Genomic DNA, 27,357 nt, shown 5'->3' on the forward strand with positions numbered 1-27,357 from the left:
CATCTGTGGGTCAAAAGGCTGCAGAGGCCTGGGTGTCATTTCCTGTCATTCCTTCCTGTCCGCTCTCCACTGTCCTGTGCAATAAAGGCTAAAAATGATTAAAAACATACCCTTTTTATGGATGTCTTGTTTTCTCTCCAGCGCACCTGTTTTCAGTTTAATTTGCACCAAAGCAGATGCGATGCACAATGAGTCACAATAACTTATGCATCCTAACTGGATAGATTGCTATCGCTGAAGTTTAACTGACTTTGTGTTACACTGTGACAGTCAGGTGTTCCGCTGTTTTTAGCATGGTGTTGAAGAGGTAAATTAAGATTTCTATTCCCTTGCAGCTGACCCAGAAAGCTTTATGACCAATAAACTTGGATGTTCTGTCAACACTTTTTTAAATGCATTAGTTTGCTGTGATTACTGTCAGACAGAAGGGTCAGTAGAGACTGAAGGCAAGTTGCAAGCCAGGGTTGTACTTTTGCTAACTTTTGTTTCTTTGTCATTTAGGACGATTAATGGGGATGTGCCTTTGGTCCAGTCGCCGTGCCAACAGCAGACAGAACAGCTCCAGTGTTATATTGCCAGTCACTTCATCAGCATACATCTCAGCCTACTGAGCACACACAGATTGCTGCATCATTACTGCACAATAACTCCATCTTTTTTTGTAAAAAAAAAAAAATGCTAATTTTCTGTACAACCTTCTGGTTTCAGTACTGTATGCATGATATCATCTGTTGATCTCTATATCATCAAATGTGATTTTTTGAAATCATTCTGGGTTAAAAACATAAAGAACATAAAGAAATAGTATCACTCTTTTCACAGTATTAGTGGAAAAAAAATCACCATCCAGAACAGCAATATTTATCAGGATATACAGTGAAGCCATCTCAGTCATATTGCTTTAGAACAATCATAGGAACAATAATAGTGCTATATGCTACATTACCAGTTAACTCTGGGTGCTCAAAACCAGGCCGACCCGTGGTTTACTCTCGCACCAAGCAAGTTTTAAATATCACACATGTACTTTTCATCTATTTTTCTCTCTGTGTGATTATGGTTTGATAATGTGAAACACGCTGGCAGTATCCTGAAGTACAAAACAAAAAAAAAAAAGAAAATGTTTGTTTAGGTTTATATGTCAAAAAACAACCTGTACCTACACAGTGGACCACTACTTGTATTTTATACTGGCCAGTCATGGCAGCGCACTCAGCTCTGCAATAAAAAAATGTTATATGGCCAAAAAAAAGAAGATTTTTACGTCACCCAGCTGATAAAACCACTTGTCTTCCTGTTAAGTTGGGTTAAATCCACACGCTCACACATGCACACATACACAAGCACAAGTTTAGCAGCAAAAATCCACGCTGAGGATAAAACAGGGTCGCCAGTTTTCATGTTTAGCCATGAGCTGGAGTTTCTATTTACAGCAACATTACATTATCTTCTCTTTATTAGCTGATATTCGCCTCGGAAGCCATTCTAGCATAATTAGGTGCCAGGTACATATGATTCAATTTATGGCCAGTAGTAGTCTCATAGTTGGCGGTCAGAGGTCAATACAAATAAACCACTTCCTTTTGAGTTTTAAGACAGGGCTTTATATACTTAATGATGGTTGTGTCTTTCTTTTTATTTATCGGGTAGATTAACTTTTAATTTAGACTCTTGTCGGTGTTCTGACTGTTTCGGGGATCTCCCTCATTAAATGAGCTAATTTTAGTATCTAATTTTTCCTGCTAACAACTTATGATGGTGTTAATTAGACAACAGTACAGTATTAATAATTTACAATGCAGCCGTCATGTAGTTTCTTTGTAGAGCTACAGCGGTACCTTCAGTAATTCAGGCTTGATCTCACAAAGTTTGTTTACAACCTCTGATGGACCGAAATGTTTACTTTGCTTAGGTGTCGTCAGGTTTTTGTGATGTATACTGTAAGTGCTTGTGATTCTCAAAGGCCATACTTTTTTCTTCCTACTTTTGGATCAGATAAACTTGCCTTCCATTTGTTTTTATACAGTGAGTAAAGCTTTGTTTTGTTTCTGTCTTACTTTTTTCAACATTGTCTTGCAATAAACACCTTTTAAACTCATTTCTGCTTGTCTCTGTATGACTAAGAAAACTAGTAGATATGTGATTTTTTTTTTAAATCCCCACTAATATTTGGTTTAATGTCTCTTAGCAAGGTTTCGTTTCCATCAATAAGCTTCTGGGATAATTCTAGCTGAATTTTTGACCACTCTACTTGGCAGAATTGGTAGAGTTAGTTTAAATCGGACATAACTTTTAAATCTAATCCACAAATATAAGTAGGTTTGAGATTTGGGTTTTGGGAAGGCTATTCCAGAAGTTTAATGTTAGCCTACTTTATCCTGATATGAGTTTGGAAGCATTATCCTATTGGAACACCCAGTAAAAGAAATCATTAAAAGCCCCAAGTACCATAAAATTCATGCCCATGATGGTTAACAGTAGCTGCAGTTAAAATGTATTTGCAGCTTCAGTTCATTATAACTTCATATGTACTTTATTTTGTTTGGCCTGACTTTTTCTGTCCTGTGTTAATTCACAACACCAATATCCCATTTCAACAGTTTCAAAACAGAGTCAAACAGTTTATAAGCTGCGTTTTTCAACATACGGTTATTTTTTTTAGCACTTAAGTTATTATTGAATTCTTTAATGCTCATTATACAGTGTCAAGGAACATTTACCAACATATTTATTTTAATCAGTAGAGTTTAGTCATGTATACTCGTTTTATTTTATCGTCTCACTGTTTTGGATGAAAACTGCACTTTGACTTCCCGACCAGCAGGTGTCAGTGTTCAATTTTTCTCCGTCCAGCCGAGCCGTCTTCAATTTGATATTGTCGACTCTTCCTTGAACTCTGACCTGTCTGTAACCTTCAGCCTGCATGTGAAAACAGAAGAGACGTGCTGTTAGCTGAAGCTTTATTAATATTATTATTGTTATTATTATAACATGGTAAGAATACATTTGATACTTTTTGTGTTAATGTGCGAACACTGTTAGAGACTGCGGTTATTTCGGAAGCTTCGCACATAAGACGTAAGACAGCTGTGCCTCCTCTTCACTGAGAGGTCTTTAATTTGATTTAGGGTCAAATTTAAACAGTTTTTAGTAAAGTCACATCCAGAAAGGATGTAGACGTGTGTGGAAAGCGTGTCGCTGTTTACAGATGTAATGCAGGTGTTGTTGACTGTAAAGTCACTTCTGGGTGTTTTTTTGTGATTAACTCTGTCATTCCTGATGTTTTTTTTCTCCTGTTTTAGGCTAAATATCTCGCACAAATCGTGGTGATGGGAGTTCAGGTGGTGGGACGTGCATTCGCTCGTGCTTTGCGACAAGAATACGCAGGTATGACCCAGAGTTAGTCGATTATTCGATTCTTGCGCAGAATACATTGTTACAAAGTACTAACCTAGTTTAACACCTGGCACAAGGTAATATAAGAAGTATCAGTTTACTTTGAGTAATATAGGGCCACACCCTGGCCGTAAGGTAAATTGTGCACACCATTATAGTTTATTACCTTAGATAGAAGCACATTTTGTAATTGGGGATTGGGGACAAATGTTGCACACAAAGTCACAAGTCTGATCAGCATTTTTTTTTTATCACCATTACATGTTAAGTGGCCTCAGGTCTGCCTTTAATTCTTCATGGCATAGGTTCACGAAGCTGCTGTAAATATTGCTCAGATCAGTTCTCTATTGGATTTAGTTCTGAGGACTGTTGGAAGCAGGAAGGCATGGAAATGGTCAGCAAAAATACTAAATTGGCAGCCGGTGTTGTCTTCTGCTGCTGTAGCTCACCTGCTTCAAGCTTTGATGTGTCCTCTGCCTACCTTAGATCTAATGAGTGATTCTTTTAATTACTGTTGCTTTCCTGTCAGCTCCAAGCAGTCTTCCCATTCTCAATGTTGATGGCCTCTGGCATCAGCAAAGTACTTTCACCTAGACATCAGCCTGGATATTTTCTCATTTTTTAACATTCTCCGTAAACCCTACGTATGGTTATGTGCGAAAATCATAGTAGATCAGCATGCAATATTTGAACTTCAGTATGTCATCTTGACCACATCTGCATGTCTCAGTGCATTGAGTTGTTGCCATGTAATTGGCTGATTAGATTGATCCTGGCGTTAATTAATGGGAACTAATGTACCTAAGTGGCAGGTAGGTGTATGCATGTCTGTGTGCATGTGAATCACATTTGTTTTTGTTGTGTTTTGCTACACAGCCAGTCAAGCTGCAGCGCAGGCCCGGGGCCGTTCGGGTCAGGAGTCGGCCGCAGCCTCCAGCATCACTGGAATTAGTTTGCAAGAGGCCCAGCAGATCCTCAATATCTCCAAACTTAGCCCTGAAGAGATTCAGAAGGTACAGTCACACTAGTGATCCTTTTAGATCCTTTTGAAAGGTTGAAATTGGTCTGGAGATCTTAGAAGCTTTTTTTAAAATACCATCTGATGTGGAAGCTTTTTACTCTTACACAGTTATTAAAACAAATACAGTAGTTTGGTTAGTTTACGGTCAAAGATTGCATGGAAGGTAAACCATCTCTAAAGTGGTCATCAAGTAATGGAATTTTTTTTAGCGTTTGCTTAACACTAGAACACTAACATCGGGTATATTTTACATGATAATTCCCATCAACAATACATGGCAAGCTGAAGTACTTTTCTTTTACTTCTGAATCTCTGATGTCATGTCATTGATGTGATTTGATAGAATATTTGGTTAAAAAGTGTGTGTTTCTGCTGGGAATAATTAAATTGAGTCAGATGCTGTCACTAGAACACTAACACCGAAGCATTTCTCTTCACCAGAACTACGAGCACCTTTTTAAAGTCAATGACAAGTCAGTGGGCGGTTCCTTTTACCTACAGTCAAAAGTAAGTGCTCTAAACCTGCATTCACTTTCACTTTCCAGACATTTTTTTAAATGTGTACAGTTAAGGCAGCATGAATATAAAAATTGGTACATTGTTTTTGCTTGTCTAAATATGAAATCAGCACCAAAAAAATAAATAAATAATTAAAAAGTACAATTTTATACCTGTAGGTGTCAGAGTTTTGAGTCTCAAACTCGGATCTTTCTGCTGCCAGATATTGTGTAGACAGAGCTAGCTGTTCTAAAAGGTTTTCTAAACTGTTGCAAAAGGCATTTTCACCCTTTTTTGCTGTTCTCTTGGGTTCTGATGATGCAACGACGAATCCAAACAAGCCAAAAGGAATCTCTACCAAGAGGCTGAGAACATTCGCTCCACTTATTGGTCAGATGTGTCTGAGAACTGAGGAAGTATCGAAATAAAAGATATATATCATGTCAATTTAAAGTGGCACAACATCAGAGTTGGCATTTGCTCATTATGGTGGAAATGATAGAAATACACCAAAACCATAACTTTGCCCTTTGTGTTGAATTTCCGCTCATTCACACTTTGCTTGGGGAAAACACTCAACAGAATAAAGTAGTTCATGTTGATCATGTAGCACAGATATTGTGACGGTTGCAGGTGTCAGTGCCCTGCCTTCTTCCACAATACAAAGTTAACTTGGCCATACGAGCTGTTTAGTTCCTGAGGGAAAACTAACCAGTCTGATCAGACTGAACTAAAGAGTGATGATGTTAAATGACTCTGATGCTGACAGATTCCCTCAGAAACTGTTTATTCTCAGAGATGCTGTTTGTGTTCAAAATACCTGTTTTAATATATTTTTTAATTAAATTATAAAAACACTGTTTACTATATTAATCATTCACATTGATTGAATCCTCTCCATGGTGAGCGCACAGTGCTGTGGGAAAGTATTTTCCCTCTTCCTCATTTTTGTTTTTGTTTTTTTGTGTACTTGTAACTTCCAAAACTTTTATCTTCTATTTTTCTGTTTCCTAAACTAAATTTCTAGATTAACATGCAAAAAATAGATAATCTCGATCTATCTTTGCTTATTTTCTCTGAATTTTTAACTTGAAGGCATCAAAATGTGTCCGTTCCAGTTACGATGCAAACGGTTGTAGTGCCAAGTTGATTTAAAAACTCCACTATGCTCACAAGGAAAAAAGAATTGCCACAGGCTAAAGACAGAAAAGTCACTGTGGGGCAGATTTCACTGGCTGACTGGTCAGATCGGACCAAAGTTCATGTTTGAAAGCTCAGTGTTTTTTTTCACGATCAGGACCAGCCCTGATAGTTTCTATGACAGATGTGCAAATACAAACTTCTCACTCCTATTTTAGTCTTCTCATACCAAGTAATATCAAGTAACACGTAGGTGGAGTCGACTCTTTGTAATGAGTAATGTTTGACGTTCAGTCAGTTGCTCGGTACTTCCTCTTTACTGTGACTAATTTGTATTTTAAAAACATTGAAGTCACCTCTTTCTCATCGCTGTTATTGTTTGTGTGTAGGTGGTGCGAGCCAAAGAGCGTCTGGACGAGGAACTAAGTATACAGAAAAAAGAAGAAAAGCAGCAATCACAGCAGAACACGGAAACATAAAGGACAAAGCGATGCCCGGTCTTTCCTCTCCCCATCCTCTGTAAATTATAACCCAATTAAAAGTCTTCTCCTTTTCTCTAGTTTTGACTTTGTGACACTTTTTTTGCCAAGCAATGAGGTGCAAAAAAGGAAACTATAATTCTATACATACAATTTTAGCTTACGTGCTGAATTTAACTGCATCGAGTTGAATGTTAATCAGGTTATTCTGGGTTGGTTTTCACCTGTTTTAATGTATATGTGAGATAGAAATGAAAATGCACACAAAAGTATCAAATGCAGCTTTATTAAACATTTTTTGTTTTCATTGACATTATTATCAATATCGTAATAAAATTCCTCTAAAACAGGAGAACGCCGCTATGTTGTACCAATTGGAGACTTTTACAACTCTAAAATTCTGCATGTTCGACCATAGAACATGAAGCCAGGAAAAAAAAATATATTTTCATATAATCATTTTCTTTTGTCATAGTGTATAACTTCTATATTTACCTATAATAATAATAAAAAGGCACTTGGAAAAATTAAAATACTGACATAATATCTCACAAATGTGCAAAAAAACAGAACTTGGAACAGGCCTTGCGTGGCCTTAGTCTTATCATTAACCCTTTGTGCAACGCCGTAGCACTTTCGGTCAGCGGCGCCCCTTTTACCCTGACCCGACTCGCTGACAGCTTTTTGCCCTGGATTTCAGCTCCACGTGTCTCAACGTGAAGTGTTAAAATCTGCAGGAGCGCGTACCACTTTTTCTTTTTATGCTATATGAAAAATAAGATTTTAGAATTCAAACATTTTAGCGACTCCGAATGACTTTTTACAATGACTTTGTTCCCAAAAACAACCGACGAATAACGCACTACGCTGAGAAAAGACGTGACAGCATCACCTTATCTACACTCGCTATAAAGGGGGGAGGGGGCGGTTTATTACAGGCTGAGCTCAAAGGGTTAATGGATCGTACAGCTTATTTAATATTAAAGATGTGTGGACCCTGGAAGGATCCGTGTCAGTATCGTTCAGATTTCTGCAGCCACGCCGAGTCTCTGTCCCTGGCTTCGACCAGCAAGAGGAAGAGACAGACAGGGGAGGTGGAGGAGGAAGAGGAGAGCCGCAGCATCTGTGGGTTTCACTGTTGCCATGGAAACCGTGTCTAGCCTACTTAACACCTGTTTTGGTGACATCACACGCCAGGATTGTCCACTCAAAGAGCGAGAAATTCTTTTCAATTCAATACCCACCCGGACTCCAAAGACAGGCCAATGGTGTGTGTGTGTGTGTGTGTGTGTGTGTGTGTTGATTTGGGGGGGGGGTCTCTGAGATAATGACTAACAAAATTACTGAGGCAGAAACACAGGTAGGCTGTGAATCCTGGTGGACCTGTGGGCAGCACAAACTCAGGCACGGGGCTTTACACTTGTTTTGTTTGCTGTGAAAGTGGCCTTTTTACTATCCCTGTCAAAACAAGAAAAGCTTTTTGGCCGGGAGGTGGGGGAGTTGAGCCTGTAGGTTTAATCTATTAAAAAAAAGAAAGAAAAAAACCCAGAGGGCAGCTAGAGTTCAGTGGCCTAGTTTTCTGCAGGCTGGTATGCCTCTGAGTGGCTGCCACATTGGGCACAGCACAGCACAGCGACTTCAGAGCTGAGAGGGCCGTTTGCTGGGGTAGGTGGCCAGATGGAGAGTGGCTGCGCTGCACAGCCATCCTCCACTGGCATACAGCCTCTGCTCTCATCTCTCCCCGTCCCTTGTCTATTCATTTATTCATTCAGCCAAGCCTTTCTCTTTGCTCTCACGCTCTCACTGCTGCCCAACATTTCACAGTCAGATGTTTTCCTTTTTGTTGTTTTTTTGTTTCAGATACTCTCTCAATAAAGACATTTATATGCTCACACTCCCTCAGTGGCACACACCGGTGTGTTTGTCTTGGAGGACTGTAATGTCAAAGCAGTGGTTCCAACCTTTTGGCTTAAGACAAAAGGGATCAAATCTGCAGTTATGGCCTCGAAATCAGGGTTGCCAGGTTTTGGTAGAATCTGTAAAGTTTTGGAAGTGCTGCCTCTTGTTTGTTCTGCATGAAAATTGTACACATCTATTGATAGAAAATCCACATTTTCAAGGACATCATTCATTTAAACCTAAACCTACTGAACAGATTACAGATCACTGTGTCTGCCACCTTGTCTTTTTGCACAGTGTATGGTCTTAGTCTTAATATATGTTCAGCAGATCCCCCAAACACTGATACCGTTCCTTACAACACGGTTTCATTTTAACTCTTTAAGAAATTTAACAGCGTCGCCCTTTACATATCAATAAAGACGTTGTTTGACGATCATTAGAGCAGGTTCTATGTTTTTTTTCCAAGGGTAGCCTTGGTAAGCTGTATAGGCAGAGCTTACTTCTGATCCAAACCCAGTCATTTTGCTCTGGAAGCAGATCTGCAATATGACAGAAAAGACTCAGATCAAAGAGAAACAAAGGTTACCCATAGAAGGCATCCAAGGGGGGAGGAGTTAAGGAGTTTGTGACACTGTATAGGAAACCACACTGAGGACTTAACTGTCTCTGTGAGGTTACGCTCGGGAAAGGCAGTGTGTTAAAGTACATGATAACATACTACAATGGAAAAAATTGGCCATAGGTGTGAACAGTGGTCTGTCTCTCTGTTAGCCCTGTGACAGACTGGTGAGCTGTCCTTTTGCCCAGTAAAAGCTGGGATACGTGCCAGCAGCCCTACTAATCCTGAAGAGGATGCATGGGTGGATGACAGCACTAGATGATAGAGATCACTTGAATTATTAAAATGATCCTGAGGGGCAAAAGAATCACACTGGATTCATTATTCTAGAAAGATTAAAGATTATTTACATATAGGTTTACTGGCAAAATAACGGGCTGGCAAACAGACTTAGTGTCATCCACTGATCTACTGAAGCATTTTTAAAGTTTTTAAAAATTATTACCCAACCCATCAGATTTATAATAATATCCCTTTTGTCTCCCAGATGTCAGTTCGGCACCACTGCTGCTAGAAAACCAACCACAGCTCTCCCTCTCTTCGACTCTTCGACCTCTCGAAAGACTCGTCCTCGACAGCAGAAAGCTGATTTGCAGAGCAGCCATGACAGAACACAAGAAGCATCTTCAACATTAGAAAAAATGTCTCGTCTGAACAACAGCAAAACAAAAAGAGAGAGAGAGAGAGAAAAAAACACGAAACAGCAATAACTGAATGTATCGCCCCCTTGGATAAAGTGATGAGAAAAAAGGAGACAGCCAATGAAGCGGAAGGAGAGGGGAGAGATGGAGGAGTGAAGAGAGAGGAGGGCTGGGGTTTATGTCAGTCTCTTGAGGGAATGTTCCTTGTGTTATGATCCTCCTCTCCCGCTCCTCGACCTCTCTCTTCTGTGCACGCAACAATCAAAGTCAGTGTCACGTACAATTACTGAGCGACAGGCGTCTGGAAGGACCCACAGCAGGAAAAAAATGGACTGAGAGCAAAACAACTGATCAAAGAACCGTGTAACATTTCATAAGAACACACAAGGGATATAGTTTGTGATAAGTGCATGTCGACAGCTTTATCAAACCATGAGAAGAAGTTTCCCAGAAGTTAAATGAGTCTTTTTTTGTTGTTGTTTTGTCCATTTTTGCCCCTTTGGACAGAGTAAATTGAGGCAGTTTGCAATAGTGTGGCTTCATAGTCAGTCCAGCTGTATGTGGCACTGAGTGCATAACACCCCTCCAACCCTCCTCTGTGGCACAATGCGAACATCCCGCTTGCAGTTTTCCAGGTACTTTTGGCACAGCGTGAAAACTTGTTGAACTCGGGACAAATAGTCGACCGACGGCTCCGGGTTGGACCTCGACTGGACGACCACCTGTTTTTCACAGCTGGTTTTGGGTCGGGTTACTTACAAAAAAAAAAAATACAAGACAGTAGTGTTTATCGCCACAGTGGCCCTTTCATACGCAAACTGGCCGTGTTGATTCAATTACGGGAAAGCAGCTGGACAATCCAGGAGAAAAAACAGTGCTAGTTCTGTAAAAGGCAAGCAGGATGTCGTGTGTGTCACGTCCTACTAGGAGGGGGGTTGGAGGGTGTCGGCTACACCACAGTGCCTTAAATCTCACTTGAAAATCGATTGGTGATTGCCAGGTGATGTAACACCGTTTGTCTATGTCATGTCCTCAGTTCGCTCTGTGCCCCTAAAAGCCCCTAGTCTGCACACCTCGTACACATTCTGGTGGACTAGGCTGGTCTGTGTTGGTCACCCTCTCCCCAAACTGGGGACAGATTGTCAATAGTTAGCAGCAGTTTTGAGGTTTCGATACTATAGCCAGTTGACGCTATTATTCGCTGTGTTTAATGGTCTCGTCCCCCCGCACAAATACATTTGAGTTCACTTGCTTTGGTTTGGCAAGCTTGTCTGGATCATATTAATCACAGCGCCCTGCGAGAAATAGGTCAAAACTTTAAAGTGATTTGAGAATCCCCCTGTTTGCCTAAATGTGAACGCGTCACTTATTTTGTGTGTGTGTTTGTGTGTGTGTGTGTGTGTGTGTGTGTGTATCTCACTGCGAAGCTGGAGGCACACTGTCAAAGTACAGTCTTATAAATACTTGTCAATGAAGGAGGACTTTTTAAAGAACACAGAGCACTAAGACTGTCACGTTCATGGTCCTTGTCCATAGAAACAGCAAACAGGAATGAGTAGAGTATAAAATAAGAGAGGAAAGAGGAGCCTGTTGTAAGGCCTTAAAAGTACATACAAGTTTCCTGAACAGAGCATTTGGGCCTCAAGTTTAGTTTTTTGCCAACAATGTGATTGGCTTCCGTTGCACGCTCATTCTTGTGAGGTGTAGTGTTTTCACTTGCTTTTGCTGATTGCCGATTTGATAAGTATGCTTTTATTCTTTAAGTGTCACTATCCCAATGCATTGCCTGGATTTGATTGTGCGAGCCAATCCCTATCACCTTTGACTGCCCAGACCCTCACTATGGCATTGACCCTCCCATCCCGACCCCCTGAGCTCTTCTGGAATGTGTGTTAGTAAAACGTGTGTGTGTGTGTGTGTGTGTGTGTGTGTGTGTGTGTATCAGTTGACCACAGCTGGCTTGAGCACCACAGTGCCTGGGGGGATGACGACCCAGGACAAAGGATCATGAGACCCTCCTGTGGAGAGATTCAGGGCCCCCCCAGTCACCTCATTCTCTGCCTCCTCTCCTTTGCCCTTCTTTGCATGGTGGTTCTGGGGCCCGCATTCGGATGCGGGCCCCAGAACCGGCACCATCGGCAGGCCCAGGGCCGAGGAGGGAAACGCGGGGGAGAGAAGATGGGACTTTGTGAGACCCAGCGGGGAGCCGTTGAAAGAGAGGATGGATGTTCCTCCCAAGCTGCCAGGAGGGGAGTTGGCACAGCCCAGTGTGCTGAGGTCCAGGGGCCGAGAACTGAGTGGGGACAGGGGCAGGCTTCCACCGAGGCCCTGCAGAGCATGGCCTCCCAGGAGAGCAGCCGCTGCCCCTGGGATTATAATGTGGGCTCCGCTCACATAGGACAACTCTGAATCTTTCCCACCACCACCACTAGTAAACCCCCCGCTCTGACTTCCCTTTAACAGGGAGCCCACTCCACCCGAGGAGCCCTGCTCCTGAGTCACAAAGTGGCCGTGGGCTTTGATGTGCTTGCGGAGAGAGCTGGGATCTGTGTAGCGCTTCAAGCAGCCCACCATCTTGCAGTAGTAGGGCTTGTCCACATAGTGCGTGCGTGTGTGTTTGAAGCGGTCGCTGGAGTTGGAGTAGCGCTTGTTGCAACCCTCATACGGACAAATGTAGGGCTTTTCACCTGCAGGGGGAGAGATGATACAGATGTTTAGATTCATTCAGAAAATCGTAAAAAATCTACTCCACAAAAACAAAAGCCTTTGTAGGAATTAAGTGGAGACTTTATACGAAGGATTTCACAGCCTCAAGCTGAGTGTTTTTGCAGTCATCGTCTTAGTTTTTTGAAACCAAACAGCTGTTATCTATTGACTCTCCAATCACAAGTCAGCCAATGATCACAGCTCGGTTTAGCCTGCTTTCTTACTCTAATGGAGACCACCATTTACAAAATGTCATGTTTTATTTAATATGACTCGATAGAAGCCATCAAAAACACAAGCTGACTATTATAAAGAACTTCCTTATTAATTTTTACTTTACAGTTTAACTGTATAGCAAACACTGCCTCAGATATCCGTCAGTACTCACTGGGCTCTGACCACTGACCTGTGTGTGAGCGGTTGTGTATCTTGAGATTCTCCAGGCGCGAGAAGCTCTTGTTGCAGGTGGGACAGCGATGGGGTTTCTCATTAGTGTGAGTGCGAATGTGGATGAGCATTTTGTACCTGCGGCACACACAAACGAAAAAGCTTTAAATCTATTTCTCACTTGTTGAATTTCCCCCCTCAGAGACAAAAAGAACCGTTTTCAACTCACCTAGCATTAAACCCTCTCCCTTTGCGAGCACAGCCCTCCCAGTGGCAGCAGTACCCAGAATCCTTTTCAGGTTTGACGTGGAAGTCGTTAACGTGGTCTACCAGATCTTGCAGGGAGTCAAACAGCAGATGGCACTAAGGGAGGGAAAAGCATTTGAATATAATCTTGTGACAATGCAGTTGATTTGATTTGATTCAAACTTCCCTGCAAGGGGATCAGAAAAAGCTTTACCTTCTTCCAACGACAGGCTAGCTGTTCATCTGCTGAAAGATCTGGAGAGGATCTCTTGTCACTAGTCTGGCCAATGAACATAGAGGACGGAAGGTGAAGTCCTGTCCCATGTCCTATTGGCACAAAGAACTGGAAGGCCTGTGAGATATGAGAATTCTGGTAAAAACAAACCAAAAAAAAAAGAGAGGGAAAACAGCAACAGAGTTATTAAACTGCTGCACAAGCTTTACTGTATATCATACAACCCAGAAAATGAAAGGATATATGTAAATAAAACTCAGCTGCCACTGTCCATAGTTATGATCGTATAAGGGTGAAACCTTCTGTTTAGTACTAGCTGTTGCACTTCCAGCTTTAAAGCTGTGGAGTGCGCTGCATTTGAAAAACAGACAGGTGCTGATGGACGGACTGACTGACAAAGTAAAAGTGTTGCTTTTTATCAATGGAGTACTGAACTGCAGATTCATGTCCTTCCCTTCAAAAAAAAATCCCTTCCACTTTTCCTCTAGTAGTTTCCCGCTGTGCACTACAAAACCTCCCTACATCCCTGAGCTCGGCATGAGAGATGTAAGATTCACTGGATCTCAGCTGGGGCTCAAAGATCTAATGCACCAGCTCACCCACCCACACACACACACACACACACAGTTTATCTTAGCTCGAGGAGAGAACTGCTGCGTTTACAAAGAGCCGCACAGGTACACGGAGATTTCAAGGGGAGCACAGACAGAGAAAAAGGGCGTACAGAGAGATCACAGTCTTCAGTGTTAGAATGCGCAGGTGACAAATTTCATAAAATGACACCGTTTCCCTGCACTGAGCTGCAGCTCTGTGTGCAAAAAGTGTGTGAGCTACTTTGTAAGATGTCTTATTTTTGGGTGTGATCGTAAGATAGACTAATAGTCTCCTATCTATGTCCACAGGGATAAGTTAAGTGTGCTGTGGCGAGTTTGGGTTGGAGGGATGTGTGAGACTCAATAAGATGTGGGGCGACTGAATGGCCCCAGCCAGCATGCCTCAATTCAATTGCGTGGGAATTGAATTAGGCGGCGTGAGGTCTGCATGTCTTAAATCCGATTATAAATGTACACACCAACATCCATACACACACACACACATCATGCCAGCAGGGCCACTGAGTCCAAGTTGCACAGACAAAGGTATTTGTTGGGGACACAAGAGGTGTTTGATAAGACTTTACCCCCTCACTCTGCCACTCTGTCTCACACAGAGGCCTCCCACCCTTTCCATAGCCTGATTCCCTTATGTGAGTGTGACACAACCCGTTGTTGTTCCTGATTTGCTGACCCTAGCAGACTGACTCACTCCTAGCTGTCGACAGGAAAGTGTGCTCACTCACCGCTGCAGTGAGAGACGGTGTTCATTTTAACAACAACTTGGAGGTGAACGAAGAAAAGAGTATGCGAAAATCTGGATTTGGAGCACTTATGTTTGCTTGTCAGAGTGTGTGTGTGTGTGTGTGTGTGTGATACACTGATATACTCACGCCTGAAGGGATGTAGTTTCCGTTGGTCATTTCTGGAGAGCTTGGGGTGTGGCGGGAGGATGGAGACATGCTCAGGTCCACTGCAGGGGGGGTGGGAGTGTCTGTTCGATCATGAGGGACCACCTGCACGCCTATGAAAACACAACACAGGGACACTAGCCTCAGTGTGTCCACTTAAACATAGACACAGTTGTGTTGTGGTTTGTTATTACTCACCTGTGTGTGGAGATGCTGGTGAGGCAGGCTCTATGACTGCTGTCCCATCATCTGCCATGTGGAGCTGGCGAGCATGTTTGGGGTGCAGCGGTGAGAGAGGAGGATTGCGCGGCCCTCTGTCCTTCCCATTGGCCCTCCGAGGAAGCTTCAGGTCCAGAGGCTCGTCCAGCGACAGCATGATCGCAGACCTCCCTCCTGCAAGTGCGTGCAAGCTCGGCGTTAATATACACCTGCAATACTGCGCACGTAAATGTTGTTGAAAGTATCTCCCTTTCCACGATCCCACTGGGGAAGAAATACCTTAAACATTGCCGAACCGACCACAATCATAAACTGAAACACCGAGTAAGCCAAAGAAAAATAAACACACACACACACACACACACACACACACACACACACACACACACACACACACAGGGCCCAGTGACCCCTCTTCTTTTTTTTCTTCGACCTTTACGAACACTCATCCTGAGGAATGTCTACAATCCAATCCAGATGGTCACCCCCACCGCTAGCCTGACTTCTCTCCACCCCTCGGCCACTCTTTCGCTCCGTCACATCACCCCCACCCCTGAGACCGTGCACCTTCAGATGCCGTAGACCTTTGAGACCAAACCCTGAAGGTTTTTAAGTTCAGCTGTACCCACTGCATTTATCTCCTCCCTCCTCTAAAAACACTGACCTCTGGACCCAGACTGGGGGCTGTGGGCATGACTCTTCTTCTAACTCTCATTCTGACTCAGGAACTGGACACCTCCATGAAGCCCATTGTTATATTTATGAGTTCAAATCCTTAACAATAACTTCCTAAATAAAAAAATCACATTCTTTTGACTAAATGAATTAGGAATTCTATTGTGGTCCAGTTTTTACAGCTTCAGTTCATTTTCTAAATTCCCTGGTGTGCAGCTCAATAGCAACTTGGACTGGCCACAGGCAGGTGGTGCACAGTAAGGGACAAAGAGTTTCTGTCCTAAGGAGACTAAGGTAATTCAACAGCTGTAAACCCCTGCTGTTTACCATACGGTGGTGGCCATTGCTCTGTTTTTTTGGTTTTTTTGGTTTTTTGCTGTGGCCTACTGGGAAGAAGGTGTAGACAAACTGACTCTGCGCTGACTCTGCGGCCGGGTATGAAAGCTGTCGGAGCTTAAATCAGTTATGATAAACCCAGCACACCCACTCCAAACCCTGAGGTTGGTTTGGTCTTTATCATATTACTGCAGTCATAGATTGAATGGAAATGATGGACTTGTCCACAAACGTTGGCGAGCTACACTCTGAGCTGTACTGAAAGCATAAATGGAGACCATTTGCCCTCAAAGTCTAAGTTGCACCTTATGAAACAAGCTGGCTGCTGCGCTGAGGCACAGCTTTTACTCTAGCAACACTTCTTTATTGCACTTTACCAAATTATACTACTGCTCGGCTAGTAGTTAGCAACTATTTGCAGACATATGTGAAAAACTACAGTAACCTTAGTAATCTGCTAACAACCAAAGCAATCACTAAGATGTTTTTGGTACATTGCCCTCTTTGAATCTGATTTCCCCCACTGAGAGCAGGCAACCTCCAGGAACCACTGCTATCCAGTCAGGGAATACATATTTTTCACTAGTAACCGATGGTTGTATCATGTCTATTATGTCTAAGTGTCATCCACATGACGTCTGTGAGAAACCTCAGTACACCCCCATTTTATGATAAATGCTTAATTTTAGAGTTTCAAATGTGTTTTGGAGTATTTTTAATTCTGCTGTTTCCAACTCAAAAAAAAACTATGTTTGGGTTTGAGTGAGTGAAATTCTGGCAGTTTATTAGTATGTTATTTTGCATTAATTGGCAAAAATCTGTGTCACCCATACAGTCTATGGATGTGGATGTCAAACATAAGGTCCAGGGGCCAGAATCAGCCCGGCAAAGAAACCAAACCGACCCACTGAACGGCTCGGAAAAATCTACGTTTTATAGCTTTTCTAAGTGACAGAACTCCAGCATGGCCATGGCTACAATAAAGTGATTAATTAATAAACAATTAAATGACAGAAAGTTCCTGGTTTTACACTATCTACTATAGAAAGTGCTGAAAAAAAGACTGTTTCTGTTAATTAATAAAAACTTTCAGTTTTATATTACAGGACAGTCTGGCCAATAAGCTACCAGAACTTCTTCTTTCTGTAATCGTCCACATTCATGTCTTAGAATTTAAGCCCAAAGAGTTGTGCTCACAGATTTCTTTCCTTTTCCCAGGAGCAGCATTTCTTTATCACGTAGAAAGACTGAGATGTTTTATTAAAATTGCACTTCTTTTTCTTTTATTAAGATATCTTGGGGATTAATTAAACTTGTTTACACTGACAGAAAGGAGACTTTCACTGGTCTAGCCCACTTAAAAATGACTTTCTAATCCCTGGTCTACGGATTCAGTATGCTGACCAAAGTTGCTGGCATTAGCTGACAACTAATAATCCCAGCCTGCCATGTAAATGTTTTCATTGCTATAGTGGCAGCTACAAAGCTAAAGGGACTATCATTTACATACAGTCTATGCCATACAATTTTGAATGTTTAAGCCAAGCTATCCTCTGAACCTAAAGTCCTAGAATTCAGTGCTTCTCTACACAAACATCTTCTCCATCTGTACAGTTGCATAGTTTTATAATTTCTTATTTTAAGTGTCTATAAAGTGTATACCATATGCACACAGATTCTTGCAGAAATACATGCTTGCTCATACATGCATACAAGCAATTGCTCAAACTGTAATTTCAAAAATTATCCATCTGTTCCCCCTCTCCTTCGCACACATGCCGAGACACACTCATAGAAGGGATGGCTAGTCGTGAATGGTGGGCTTTCAGTGCAACTGGCTAGCAGCCACATGAGAAGCCCTTGTTTCTGGGAGGCATGGAGCAGGGAGGTCACCAGGTTCGCCATCCCAACGAGGGATTGCCAACAGCTCACACACACACACAAATACAGACACACAGCCAGGGGGTTGGGAGGGGTGTAAAGACTCAATCAGCCATAGATAAGAGGATGATAGTTCACACACGTACTGATGCAAACAGAAGAAGGCACTGTATGAGAGCAGCATCATCGGTGAGATGAGCTGTGATGCATGAAGAGACACCCATTTTCCTCACATGCACATAAAAACACATCTTACAACAATTCTTTGGGAAAAAAAATTCCAAAAGCCAGCATCAGTGGGTAAATAAAATATTACCTCCTATAAGCAAACTAATAATAAAAAAAACCAGACAATCATGCATTCTGCTTTAAAATAAACTCTTTGTGTACATTGTCCAGAATATAGTGAACCACACAACCAATGAACACATGAAAAATGTGAAGCTGTTAAATGACTCGCATGATGTAAAAGATTCTTGGGTTAAAGAAATGTTGGCGTCGCACTAAAACACAGAACCTGAGATTTTGCGCGTTAGTCCTTAACCGGCTGTATGCTTCTCGCTTCACCAGTGCAGACCTCCAAACGAGAAGATTCCCTTATTATTGTTTTCAATCACACGGTTATTGTAAATTATATGGTGACACATAATGAATATTGCTAACAATAAAGGCGGGATTTTACTGGTAATTGCTGTCAAGTGGAGTTTGTTGTCATTAACTGTGAAAATAAATATTTAAAAATCTCATAGTGAATATGAGCATCTGCTGCAGTTAATACTACTCCCATTCTCTGCTGTACTGGGTGGCTATGACTAACTTGCTGTAACTCCTACCACACATGCTTGCCAAGAAATTTTTTGGCTTTATTGTTTGGCCAAAGTAGCAGAAAATCGCCTGTCATCCACTTTAAATGCGTAAAAGCTCTCACCCCGAGGCGCAGACCAGGAATCAGCTTAACCTTTCTATAAATCCTGCTCAGTCTTATGCAGGGACCCATCGGCATTATGATCCATGCTACAAAATGCAATGAGGAATGGATATGGAATTTCTGAATCCATATAACATTGGCATAGAATTTGTTTGGCACCTGATGTCAAGCAGAGAGCTACTACCAGGGTCTCCACACACTAAAGATCTTCTCTGCTGGCTGCTCCTTGTGCATACCATTACACTAAACAGAATGTAATGATTTTGCAAATCTCATAAACCCACTAACACTAGAACATACTAAACATATAAAATGTCTACACTGAGAAAATGCACCATTTAAAACATATGTCAGCTCATTTTGAATTTGATGGCAACAGCATACGTCAAAAAAAGTGCCAGGGGCAACAAAAGGCTGGAAAAGGAAGGGGTAGTAAAAAGAAACAGCTTGACTAATTATGTTCACTGGCAACAGACTGAATATAAAAACAGCATCTTAGAGAGACAAGAGTTGCTCAAAATAAATAATATCGTCAAAAGATTCAGAAAATTTGGAGAAATCTCTGTGCGCAAGGGAAAAGACCAAAAATCTTCAAGCCTTGAGGCAATACTGCATTAACACCAGGCATGACTCTGTCATGTAAATCATTGCATGGGCTCAAAAAACTTCCAGAAGTTATTGTCTTTCAACACCGTTCACCGTACTATGAACAAATGTAGGTTAGAGCTCTATCACGCGATGAAGAAGCCATATGTGAACCAGAAAAACCGCTGTCTTCTTCGGGCCAAAGCTCATTTAAAATGGACTGAGGTAAAGGGGAAAACTGTTCTGTGGTCAGACGAATTGAAATTGGAAATTATTTTTGGAAAACATTGACCCTCTCTCTTCTGGCCAAGAGAGGGACCACCTGGCTTGAGATCAACACTCAGTTCGAAAACCTGGATCTGTGATGGTACTGAGTAGCATTTGCTCCAATGGAATTGGCAGCTCGTGCATCTGGAAGGGCACCATTAGTGCTGAAAGGTACATACAGATTTTAAAGGAATACATTCTCCCACCCACACTACGTCTTTTTCAGGGAAGGCCTTGCGTATTTTAGCAAAACCACATACTGCAAGTATTACAGCAGCATGGCTTCATAGTGGCCTCTGTGCCCGACTGGCCTGCCCGCAGCCCAGACCTTTCACCAGCTGAAAACATTTGATGCATCATGAAATGAAAAAGCAGACGAAGCAGACACAGGACTGTTGAGCAGCTAGAATCCTAAATCAGACAAGAACAGGACGACATCCCTCTCCCAACAGTCCATCAGCTGGTACATTCAGCTCCCAGACGTCCATAGCCTGTTGTTAAAAGAAGAGGGGATGCTACGCATTCCCAACTTTTTTGAGATGTTGCGGTGACATCAAATTCAAAATAACCTGATATATTCTGTTTTTATTGATACATTTGACAATGTCCCAAGTTTTTCATTACACACACACACACACACACACACACACAATGGACTATGCAGTTCATTTTCTCCAATTTATTAAGCACGCCTCTGCATCAGCCCCAAGCCCACTCAAACAACAGCTAGCCAAGAAAAGTGTTGTTTCCATGCATAACAAAGACTATTGTTTATATCATTCGTCCTGCTGCATGTTGAGAAAATGCCACTTTTTTTCCCAAAAGAGCTTTACTATCCAGTCTTTTCTTGCTTTTAAATTCCAAATAAATAAATAAGTGTTCAACATTAAGTTGTAGGGTTTTTTTTAATTATTCGGGTTACATGTGTCCACTGAACTACAGCTTTAATTTCTTTGAGATGAAGGAGGAAAAATATTATTTTAATCAGCAGCAAGCTGATAAAAGATAACTGATCAATGTCTGCACATGTGTCATTTGTAGGCTTAAAGCTCCATTGGCTTTTATTCATTGTCAGCCTGGGGCAATTATGTTCATTGCTATAAGTAAACGGTAATACTTGAAGGCCTTATAAAAGAAAGGGGCCCCTAAGTAAACAATGTGACAAATATTTAAAATAAGATTCACCTAAAAGTTTCTTGGACTTCCTAATGACAGCGAGCTAAACAACAAAGCCTAGAGCAATCCATACCTCACTGATGTGATCCCAGAGTTGCTACACCTGCTTTGTATTTTTTTTTTAACCCAGACAGACAGGAGAAGTGTGGACATGCAGTAAAAGTGCAGCCTGCAGACAGTCAAATCTGGAAATTGGCTGCAGAGGGCATTTCCCCCCTACTTTACTACTCATTCATCAGGTTACTGGACTTGACAAGTAAAACTCTTGATGAATGTGCTGAATTTCACCTCAACCTGCCTTTGTGATTGTTTCTTAATGGAGAAATAGTAGAGTGGCTGGGAAGTGACTCACAGAGTGTGGATCTTGGACAGGATTTACAGGATCTTGACTCCACGCTCAGTCACTGAGAGGGGGGGCTTGTGGGAAAAATGAGACAGAGAAAGGGTGTCTAACAGAAAGAGTGATACTGAGGTGGAAAGAGTACGGTGCTCTGTGTGCACGTCTGTGTGATATGCGAGGATTTGTATAAAGCCTAATGGCGGATGGCTGTGAAGTTTGGGGAAGGGGTGTTGGCTGGCCCCCATGCAGACTTCCTCGCTCAGTCGTGGGGGTCAACAGTGTCTCTGAAAGGAGGCATTGTCCCTCTTTGGGCCTTCTCCTCTCGCTCTAGCAGAGTAAACACTGACTAAAGCAGCTGAGCGGGAGAGAGAGCGGAGCAGAGGGATGACCGAGGGGGCCACAGCGAGGATATACGAGGGTGAGGAGGAAGTGGAGGAGGAAGCGTGCTAAAAAGGAGGCTTGTGCATGTCCTCTTTAACAACCCTTGTGACTTACTCCCCTGCATAACCCTTCCACCTGAGTCTTACTCTGCTGACCTTGCTTTGATAAAGTATGAGTATGTGTGTGTTCAGGGGTGAACCTGGGTCGAGACTGGAGGGTGTGAGAGAGACGGCACGGTTACTTATAGGGTGAAATAGTGCAAGGGGGCTTCAGGTCAAAGGAGGGCTATGTGTTTCAACACCCCTGTGCTCTGAGGCTAGGCTCACATGGATCATTGCTGACCCCACTCTGACCGACTGATCTTTACCCTAATCTGATCTGGTGAGGATTGCGTTTCAGCTCAGTCTGCTTGGGCTGATGGTGCAGATACGCGCCAATAAAACGCATCAGAAAACATTATAATTGTGCAGTATAAGATGATTATTTTACAGTTTATAAAATCGCATTGTGCAATATTTTGTTGTCACAGTGTGGGTTTCAGAGAGTGAGGGAATGTGTTTGTGTGTGCGTACACATTTTGTGAAACCCCCTCCGAGTTTGGCTGTAACTTAATCTCCCTCCTGCTGTGACCCTGGGAGGTGGTCTGTAGGAGGCAAGCCAGTTCTCCCCGGGGCTCTTTGCTCTCTTTTTTCTCTCCATTCTCTTATATATACACACACACACACACACACACACACGCATGCGCACACACACACACATGCACACGCACACACGTGAAGAGAACACAGAGAGAGCAAAAAAGCATGATGCGAAAGATAGCTTCTATTGACCGATGGCGTTAACCTAAACATTGCCATTTAAGCCAATATTAAACTGGCAATAAATATATAAGTAAAACAATTAATTGAATAAATTAATTAATCAGAGACATCATTTACACATATTTCAAAATACCATTAGAATATATTTGAGTGAATACAGCTTTATTTAAAACAATTTCATTCGTAATTAAAAAAAGATTTCACATTAACACGTATAAAGTGCAAAAGTTTAGCCACCACGCATTTCTTGCCACTTTGCTTCCAAGTTTCCAGACGTTATTGTAGTTTTGTAAGTGGTCTTGAGGAATAGTTCTCTAGGCTTTCTGAAGTTCTTCTGAAGTTTTGTCATAGCTGTCACAAAAACACAAAATGCCAAATATAACACAGATTCACAGGCATGAAAGGTTTTTTTAAACAACCAAAAAGGTGATTCCCAAAGAGCTATTAGCCAAAAGGTTGGCATAACTTGGAGTGGTGTGTAGCGCAATCTTGTCCTAAAAAAAAACAACAACTATCTAGAGCAGTATCTGAAAGTCATTTCCTTAGGAAATTGAAAAAAAACCCCAATGACACAGGACCTGAGAGATGCATCTGGTCCTTGTGTTGATTCAACTACTGTTCACCGAAGCCCCCATCAGAAAGAGTCAAGAAGCCATTCTTAAGGAAGGGAAACATTGAGGAAAAACACGGTGAAGGCTCTGTCATAGTTTGGAGCTGCATTTCAGTCAGTGGTGTTGAGGATACTGTCAAAATTGCTGAAATTATGAAAAGTACCGTCAGATTTTGATCGACCGTGCAGTACCATCTGGAAAGCATCTGACTGGGAATGGCTTTATTTTTTGCATGACAATGATCCCCAACACACTCCCAATGCAGTAAAAGCCTACCTGGATTTAAAAGAAGAAGAATCACACACACTCACACACACAATGGCTTCCCCAGAGCCTGGACCTCAACATTATTAAAGCAACGTGAGATCATCTTAGCAGAAAATGGAACAAAAGGTGGCCAACATCCAAAGAATGAATGTCCTTCAAGAAGCCTGGAGAACTATTCCCGCAAACGACTTAAAGAAATTACAATGAAGCTTGGCTGAGAGAGTTCAGGCTGTTTTGAAGAATAAAGATGATTTTACCAAATACTGACTTTCAAACTCATTAGAACTATAAGCACAAATATACTGCATTTCCATGTATGTTTGCACTTGTTTGTTGAATAAATTGCTGCACTTATTTTCTTAGCAAAACATAAATAAATGATGAGTGCTTCAAGACTTTAGCACAGCACTATGTCTATAGATTAGAATGGAATAGATTATTTGAAGATGCACGTGGAAGAGTATGCATGCAGTAAGGAGTCTTCTTATGTGTATGCGCATATATCAGTTGATAGAACATAATCAGAGCCCATATAGTCCACTCAGAAATCCAAAAACTTTTTATAGCACGGTGTGGTTACATCACATTTTAAACAGAATAATTATGGGGTTACTGAGACCTAAATGTGGGCTTTCTGCCATCACAAAGCAAACACAATGGCTGCCTGTCACATTTAACGAACTAAAGGTCAGTAACTCTCTTAGTAAATGTGTTTCTAGGTTTTCTGTGGCTTGGTGCTGATGTGTAGCGACCCACAGCTGCAGCACCAGTCATGTTGAAACCTGCAGGACTTTATATCCAACAGGTGAGGGTGTGGTGTGACCTCTGACCCCTGTTCAACATCTGTGACCCAGGCCTAGAGGAAATAAACAATACCCTCACATTTTCAAGCAAACAAGCGCAGTACTCTAAACAACTGTGACTCCAATCTGCAGTTTTCCTCAAGAGTCAGATTTACATGGATTCGTGTCAAAGGTGAGATCAATTCGAGAAGGATGCGACAAAGGCGTTTTCGTTCATCATCAGCTGAGTTAAAGGCCGATGATTACAATCTTTGCATTTAGAGACGCACGAAAAACAGACCCAAAAATGGTCACTCTTTCCCTCACACTTGTCTCATCGCCGACGTCGCTCGAAGTAATAACCGCAAGTGACCCCACCTCTGCTGACACATACACACCCTCGCCCCCCTCCCTCGTTTAAGCCCCTGATGGATCACTCAACACACAAACACACACACAGGAGAGGGTTTTTTTTCCCCCTGCTTCTGTCCTCTTCAGCCAGCCACCTCCTCAAACAGGAAACCTCAGTTTCCACTCCTCCTCCGGGCCCCATATTCCCCTTTTCTTCTTGTATTTATTTCTTCATTATTTGCTTTTTTTGCTCTTCTTACATTTACTGCTTCGTTATCCCTTTATGTTAATATTCCACCTTCACTCTTATCACATTTTATGTTATGTTTTATGCTCTAGCTTCTGTGAAGCACTTTGTGGTTGTATCTTGAAAGGTGCTATATAAATAAAATTTTACTTTACTTTACTTACATTCCTCTGATTGAATACTACACAAGATTCTGCTTTAAATACTGCAAAGCCAATTTATTTCCTGTATTAAAACATTTTATTTAAAAAACAAACAAACATATGTATAATAAGGATTTCAAAAAGTTTTGCTGGTGTCTCCAATTTTTCATACTTTTCCTTCAAACCTCTACCTCTTGTCTTTGACTCTACTGCAAAAAGGCACACAGGATCTTACACAGGATTATGTAATAGCAGCAAGCATGGAGCCACAAGGGAAGGGCTACTGAGGAAAAACTATTTTTGCTGGAGTCACAGTGGCTGGAATATATAGGGGGGGGGGGGGGCACACATGTGTTAACATGCTTCAGGGAAGAATAAGCACAAAATTGCCACTTGCTCTTCTGAGGGTTTTAAAAAGACATTAGGCATACATCATCAACAAATAAAAGACAGAGAGGAGATAAAAGGTGCCGAGATAGAGAAGAAGAAAGAGGCCCGAGATACAACAGAGCAGAGGCGAAAAGAGCAAGGGAAAGAAAGAAGGAGAAAAGGAAGGGATAGATGGAGTGAAGGAGGGAGAGGGTGCAACAGGAAACTTCTCAGCGAGCTACTGATGGCCTCCAGCCAGAGCATTCAGACACTCAGGAATTCCAGGCAGAAGGCAGGGAGGGAGGGAAGGTGCCAGGAGGGAGGCACTGAACGAGGAGGGCGGGTCGCACTTGTGGTTTGTTGTCAAAAGGGGACTGCTACAACAGAAGGGACGAGCACACACTTACAGTGGTGTTTCTTGTGATGTAAAGCTTTTGGTTAGTAAAAGCATTTTTTTCTTTATCACTGCAGTGTAAACCTGACTTATAATTTCACTGTACAGCAGTTGCACAAAGTTGTGATCACTATAAAGAAATGCAATACAATCTATTATATAAGTATTTTCTGCTCTTCTCTGTTTTGCATTATAATAATTCGTATTTCTTTAGCATTACAGCTGCTGGTGAGACACCAACTTTTATAAACATTAATAATTTGGTCGTTTATTTAGCAATCCAACTGAGGTTGCAAAAGGGGAATGTGGCATATAAATATATATAGAGATATAATAATAATAGCCAATATTGGGAAATGGTGGCTGGGTGGTGCTTAGCACTGTTGCCTTACAAGAAGAAGGTTGTGGTTTGCATCCAAGGTGGAGCCTTTCTCAGTCAAGTTTGGAGGTTATCCCCATCTCTGGGTTCTCTTCCAGTATTCTGCTTCCTCCCACAGTCCAAAGACAAGCATTGGTTTGGGTTAACTAGTGATTTTAAATTGGCTGTAGGTGTAAATGGCCGTTTCTCTCTGTCTGTGTTAGGCCTACAACCTGTCCAAGGGTGTAGCTTGTGTCTTACCTGCTCCCCCAGTTATTTGATCCCTTAGAGGAAACTACCAGGTATTTACCGTAGTTTCATGTTACAGACTTGCACTTTAGACCTGTAGGATATGCACTAATGATGTTTATATGCACTCATAATGCCTGGGGTAAATTTAGAAAGTGTGTTATTATCACATAGTTTGTCTACTAGAGAGGTTTTGATGTCAATGTTTATAATCGCTTTAATCTCTGATTTATTCCCCATAGATGTACAGAATCTGTGGGATAACAGCAGCTTTATGGTTTCCATTTGTAGTCTGATTAGAATTGGTCAAATACATTTCATGGCTTATTCAGGCTGAAAGTCCGGTATAGAGGAAAAGTGGAGCACATTAGAGGGATTTTTTCATTTCATTTCATCTATTTATTTATTCTGACATCAGTTATCTGTTACTAGAAGCTATGGGTCGATGTGCTGTGTATGTTTAATTTGAATCAACACACTCCACCAGGCTGCGTATGGAGCAGTAACAGCACTCAGACCAGACCTGACAACAAAGCAGCAATTCCACTTAGTCTGCGATATAGTGAGATTAGGCCTCGAATGATCTATAAAAAGCCATTTGACTGAGATTTCACAATGTGTCTGTAAGCCTTATGGCCCGCTAAAACCAGGGATTGTGGCAGTCTTGGTTAGGTGAGGAGTGATGAGAGTGGGTGAATAGATGGAAAGAGAATAGAGGTATGTTAAAAAAGTATATAGAACTGCTTTAATTTGCCAGTTACTCTTGTATCAGTGTCTCACAATATTATGTATGTTTTTTTTATGTATTAAGATGGAAAAAATAAAGGAAGAGGCAGGTAAAGCTGGAGACAACTGCTACATATTGGCGCGAGGCTAGGAACCTTCCTACCCGGCTACAGTTTATGAGCTGTTGTATGACATGAACTGTACGTGACTGTGAGCCCATGTGTAGCAGCATGTGTTTTGAGTCACTGGATTGTTTTTCTCCTACCTATTCCCCATTCACAATCAGATGGGCCACATAAGGTTTTAATTAACAGTTTAAATGTATATCGTAGCATCAGGACAGCAATCAGTGGTAACGAGCTAATCCTCCACCACCACCACCCCCCCCCCCCCACCCCCAAATGAGAGGACATCTACTCTCGCTGTTTGATGAATGTTTAAGTGGTGAACCCATCCAACGCTAACGCTTAAGGCACT

General features: G+C 41.9%; 3 protein-coding genes across 6 annotated transcripts in view; 2 read left to right on the forward strand and 1 right to left on the reverse strand.

Annotated features, from left to right (window-relative positions):
* The window catches only part of coro7 (coronin 7), a 107,972-nt gene extending 105,877 nt beyond the window's left edge, over nt 1-2,095 (forward strand). The window contains exon 28 of the mRNA XM_085157911.1: nt 502-2,095. Within this exon, the coding sequence (XP_085014037.1) occupies nt 502-510 (9 nt within the window). The 3' untranslated portion in view covers nt 511-2,095. The remainder of the gene's footprint in view (nt 1-501) is intronic.
* Nucleotides 2,096-2,871: 776 nt separating this feature from the next.
* Nucleotides 2,872-6,614, forward strand: pam16 (presequence translocase associated motor 16). 2 transcript variants are annotated; one of them, XM_085157925.1, is made up of 5 exons: nt 2,872-2,994; nt 3,303-3,387; nt 4,273-4,409; nt 4,859-4,924; nt 6,445-6,614. In XM_085157925.1, exons 1-5 carry the CDS (start codon nt 2,992-2,994, stop codon nt 6,532-6,534), a joined length of 381 nt encoding a protein of 126 aa, XP_085014051.1. In that variant the 5' UTR covers nt 2,872-2,991; the 3' UTR covers nt 6,535-6,614. The 2 variants fall into 2 exon arrangements, with proteins under 2 accessions (XP_085014051.1, XP_085014052.1); XM_085157926.1 differs by having other exon boundaries at nt 2,877-3,078.
* Nucleotides 6,615-6,804: 190 nt separating this feature from the next.
* glis2b (GLIS family zinc finger 2b) overlaps nt 6,805-27,357 on the reverse strand; it is a 30,050-nt gene continuing 9,497 nt past the window's right edge. Inside the window, exons 1-7 of one of the 3 annotated variants that reach the window (XM_085157917.1) lie at nt 22,135-27,267; nt 14,973-15,167; nt 14,757-14,887; nt 13,250-13,405; nt 13,019-13,152; nt 12,809-12,927; nt 6,805-12,383 (exon numbers count right to left, since the gene is read on the reverse strand). In XM_085157917.1, coding sequence (XP_085014043.1) covers nt 11,638-12,383; nt 12,809-12,927; nt 13,019-13,152; nt 13,250-13,405; nt 14,757-14,887; nt 14,973-15,150 — 1,464 coding nt within the window. In that variant the 5' untranslated portion in view covers nt 15,151-15,167; nt 22,135-27,267 and the 3' untranslated portion in view covers nt 6,805-11,637. Of the gene's footprint in view, nt 12,384-12,808; nt 12,928-13,018; nt 13,153-13,249; nt 13,406-14,756; nt 14,888-14,972; nt 15,168-22,134; nt 27,268-27,357 lie in introns of those variants that run through there. The other 2 variants (XM_085157919.1, XM_085157916.1) reach the window with 2 other exon arrangements.

This window comes from Neolamprologus multifasciatus, chromosome 4, assembly GCF_963576455.1.
Source record: "Neolamprologus multifasciatus chromosome 4, fNeoMul1.2, whole genome shotgun sequence".
NCBI lineage: Eukaryota > Metazoa > Chordata > Actinopteri > Cichliformes > Cichlidae > Neolamprologus > Neolamprologus multifasciatus.

Excerpts from the sequence above, each read along its gene's own strand:
- pam16 (XM_085157925.1), top strand. Across the intron at positions 4,410-4,858 it reads GCCCTGAAGAGATTCAGAAG|AACTACGAGCACCTTTTTAA; the intron begins GTACAGTCACAC and ends TCTCTTCACCAG. Across the intron at positions 4,925-6,444 it reads CCTTTTACCTACAGTCAAAA|GTGGTGCGAGCCAAAGAGCG; the intron begins GTAAGTGCTCTA and ends GTTTGTGTGTAG.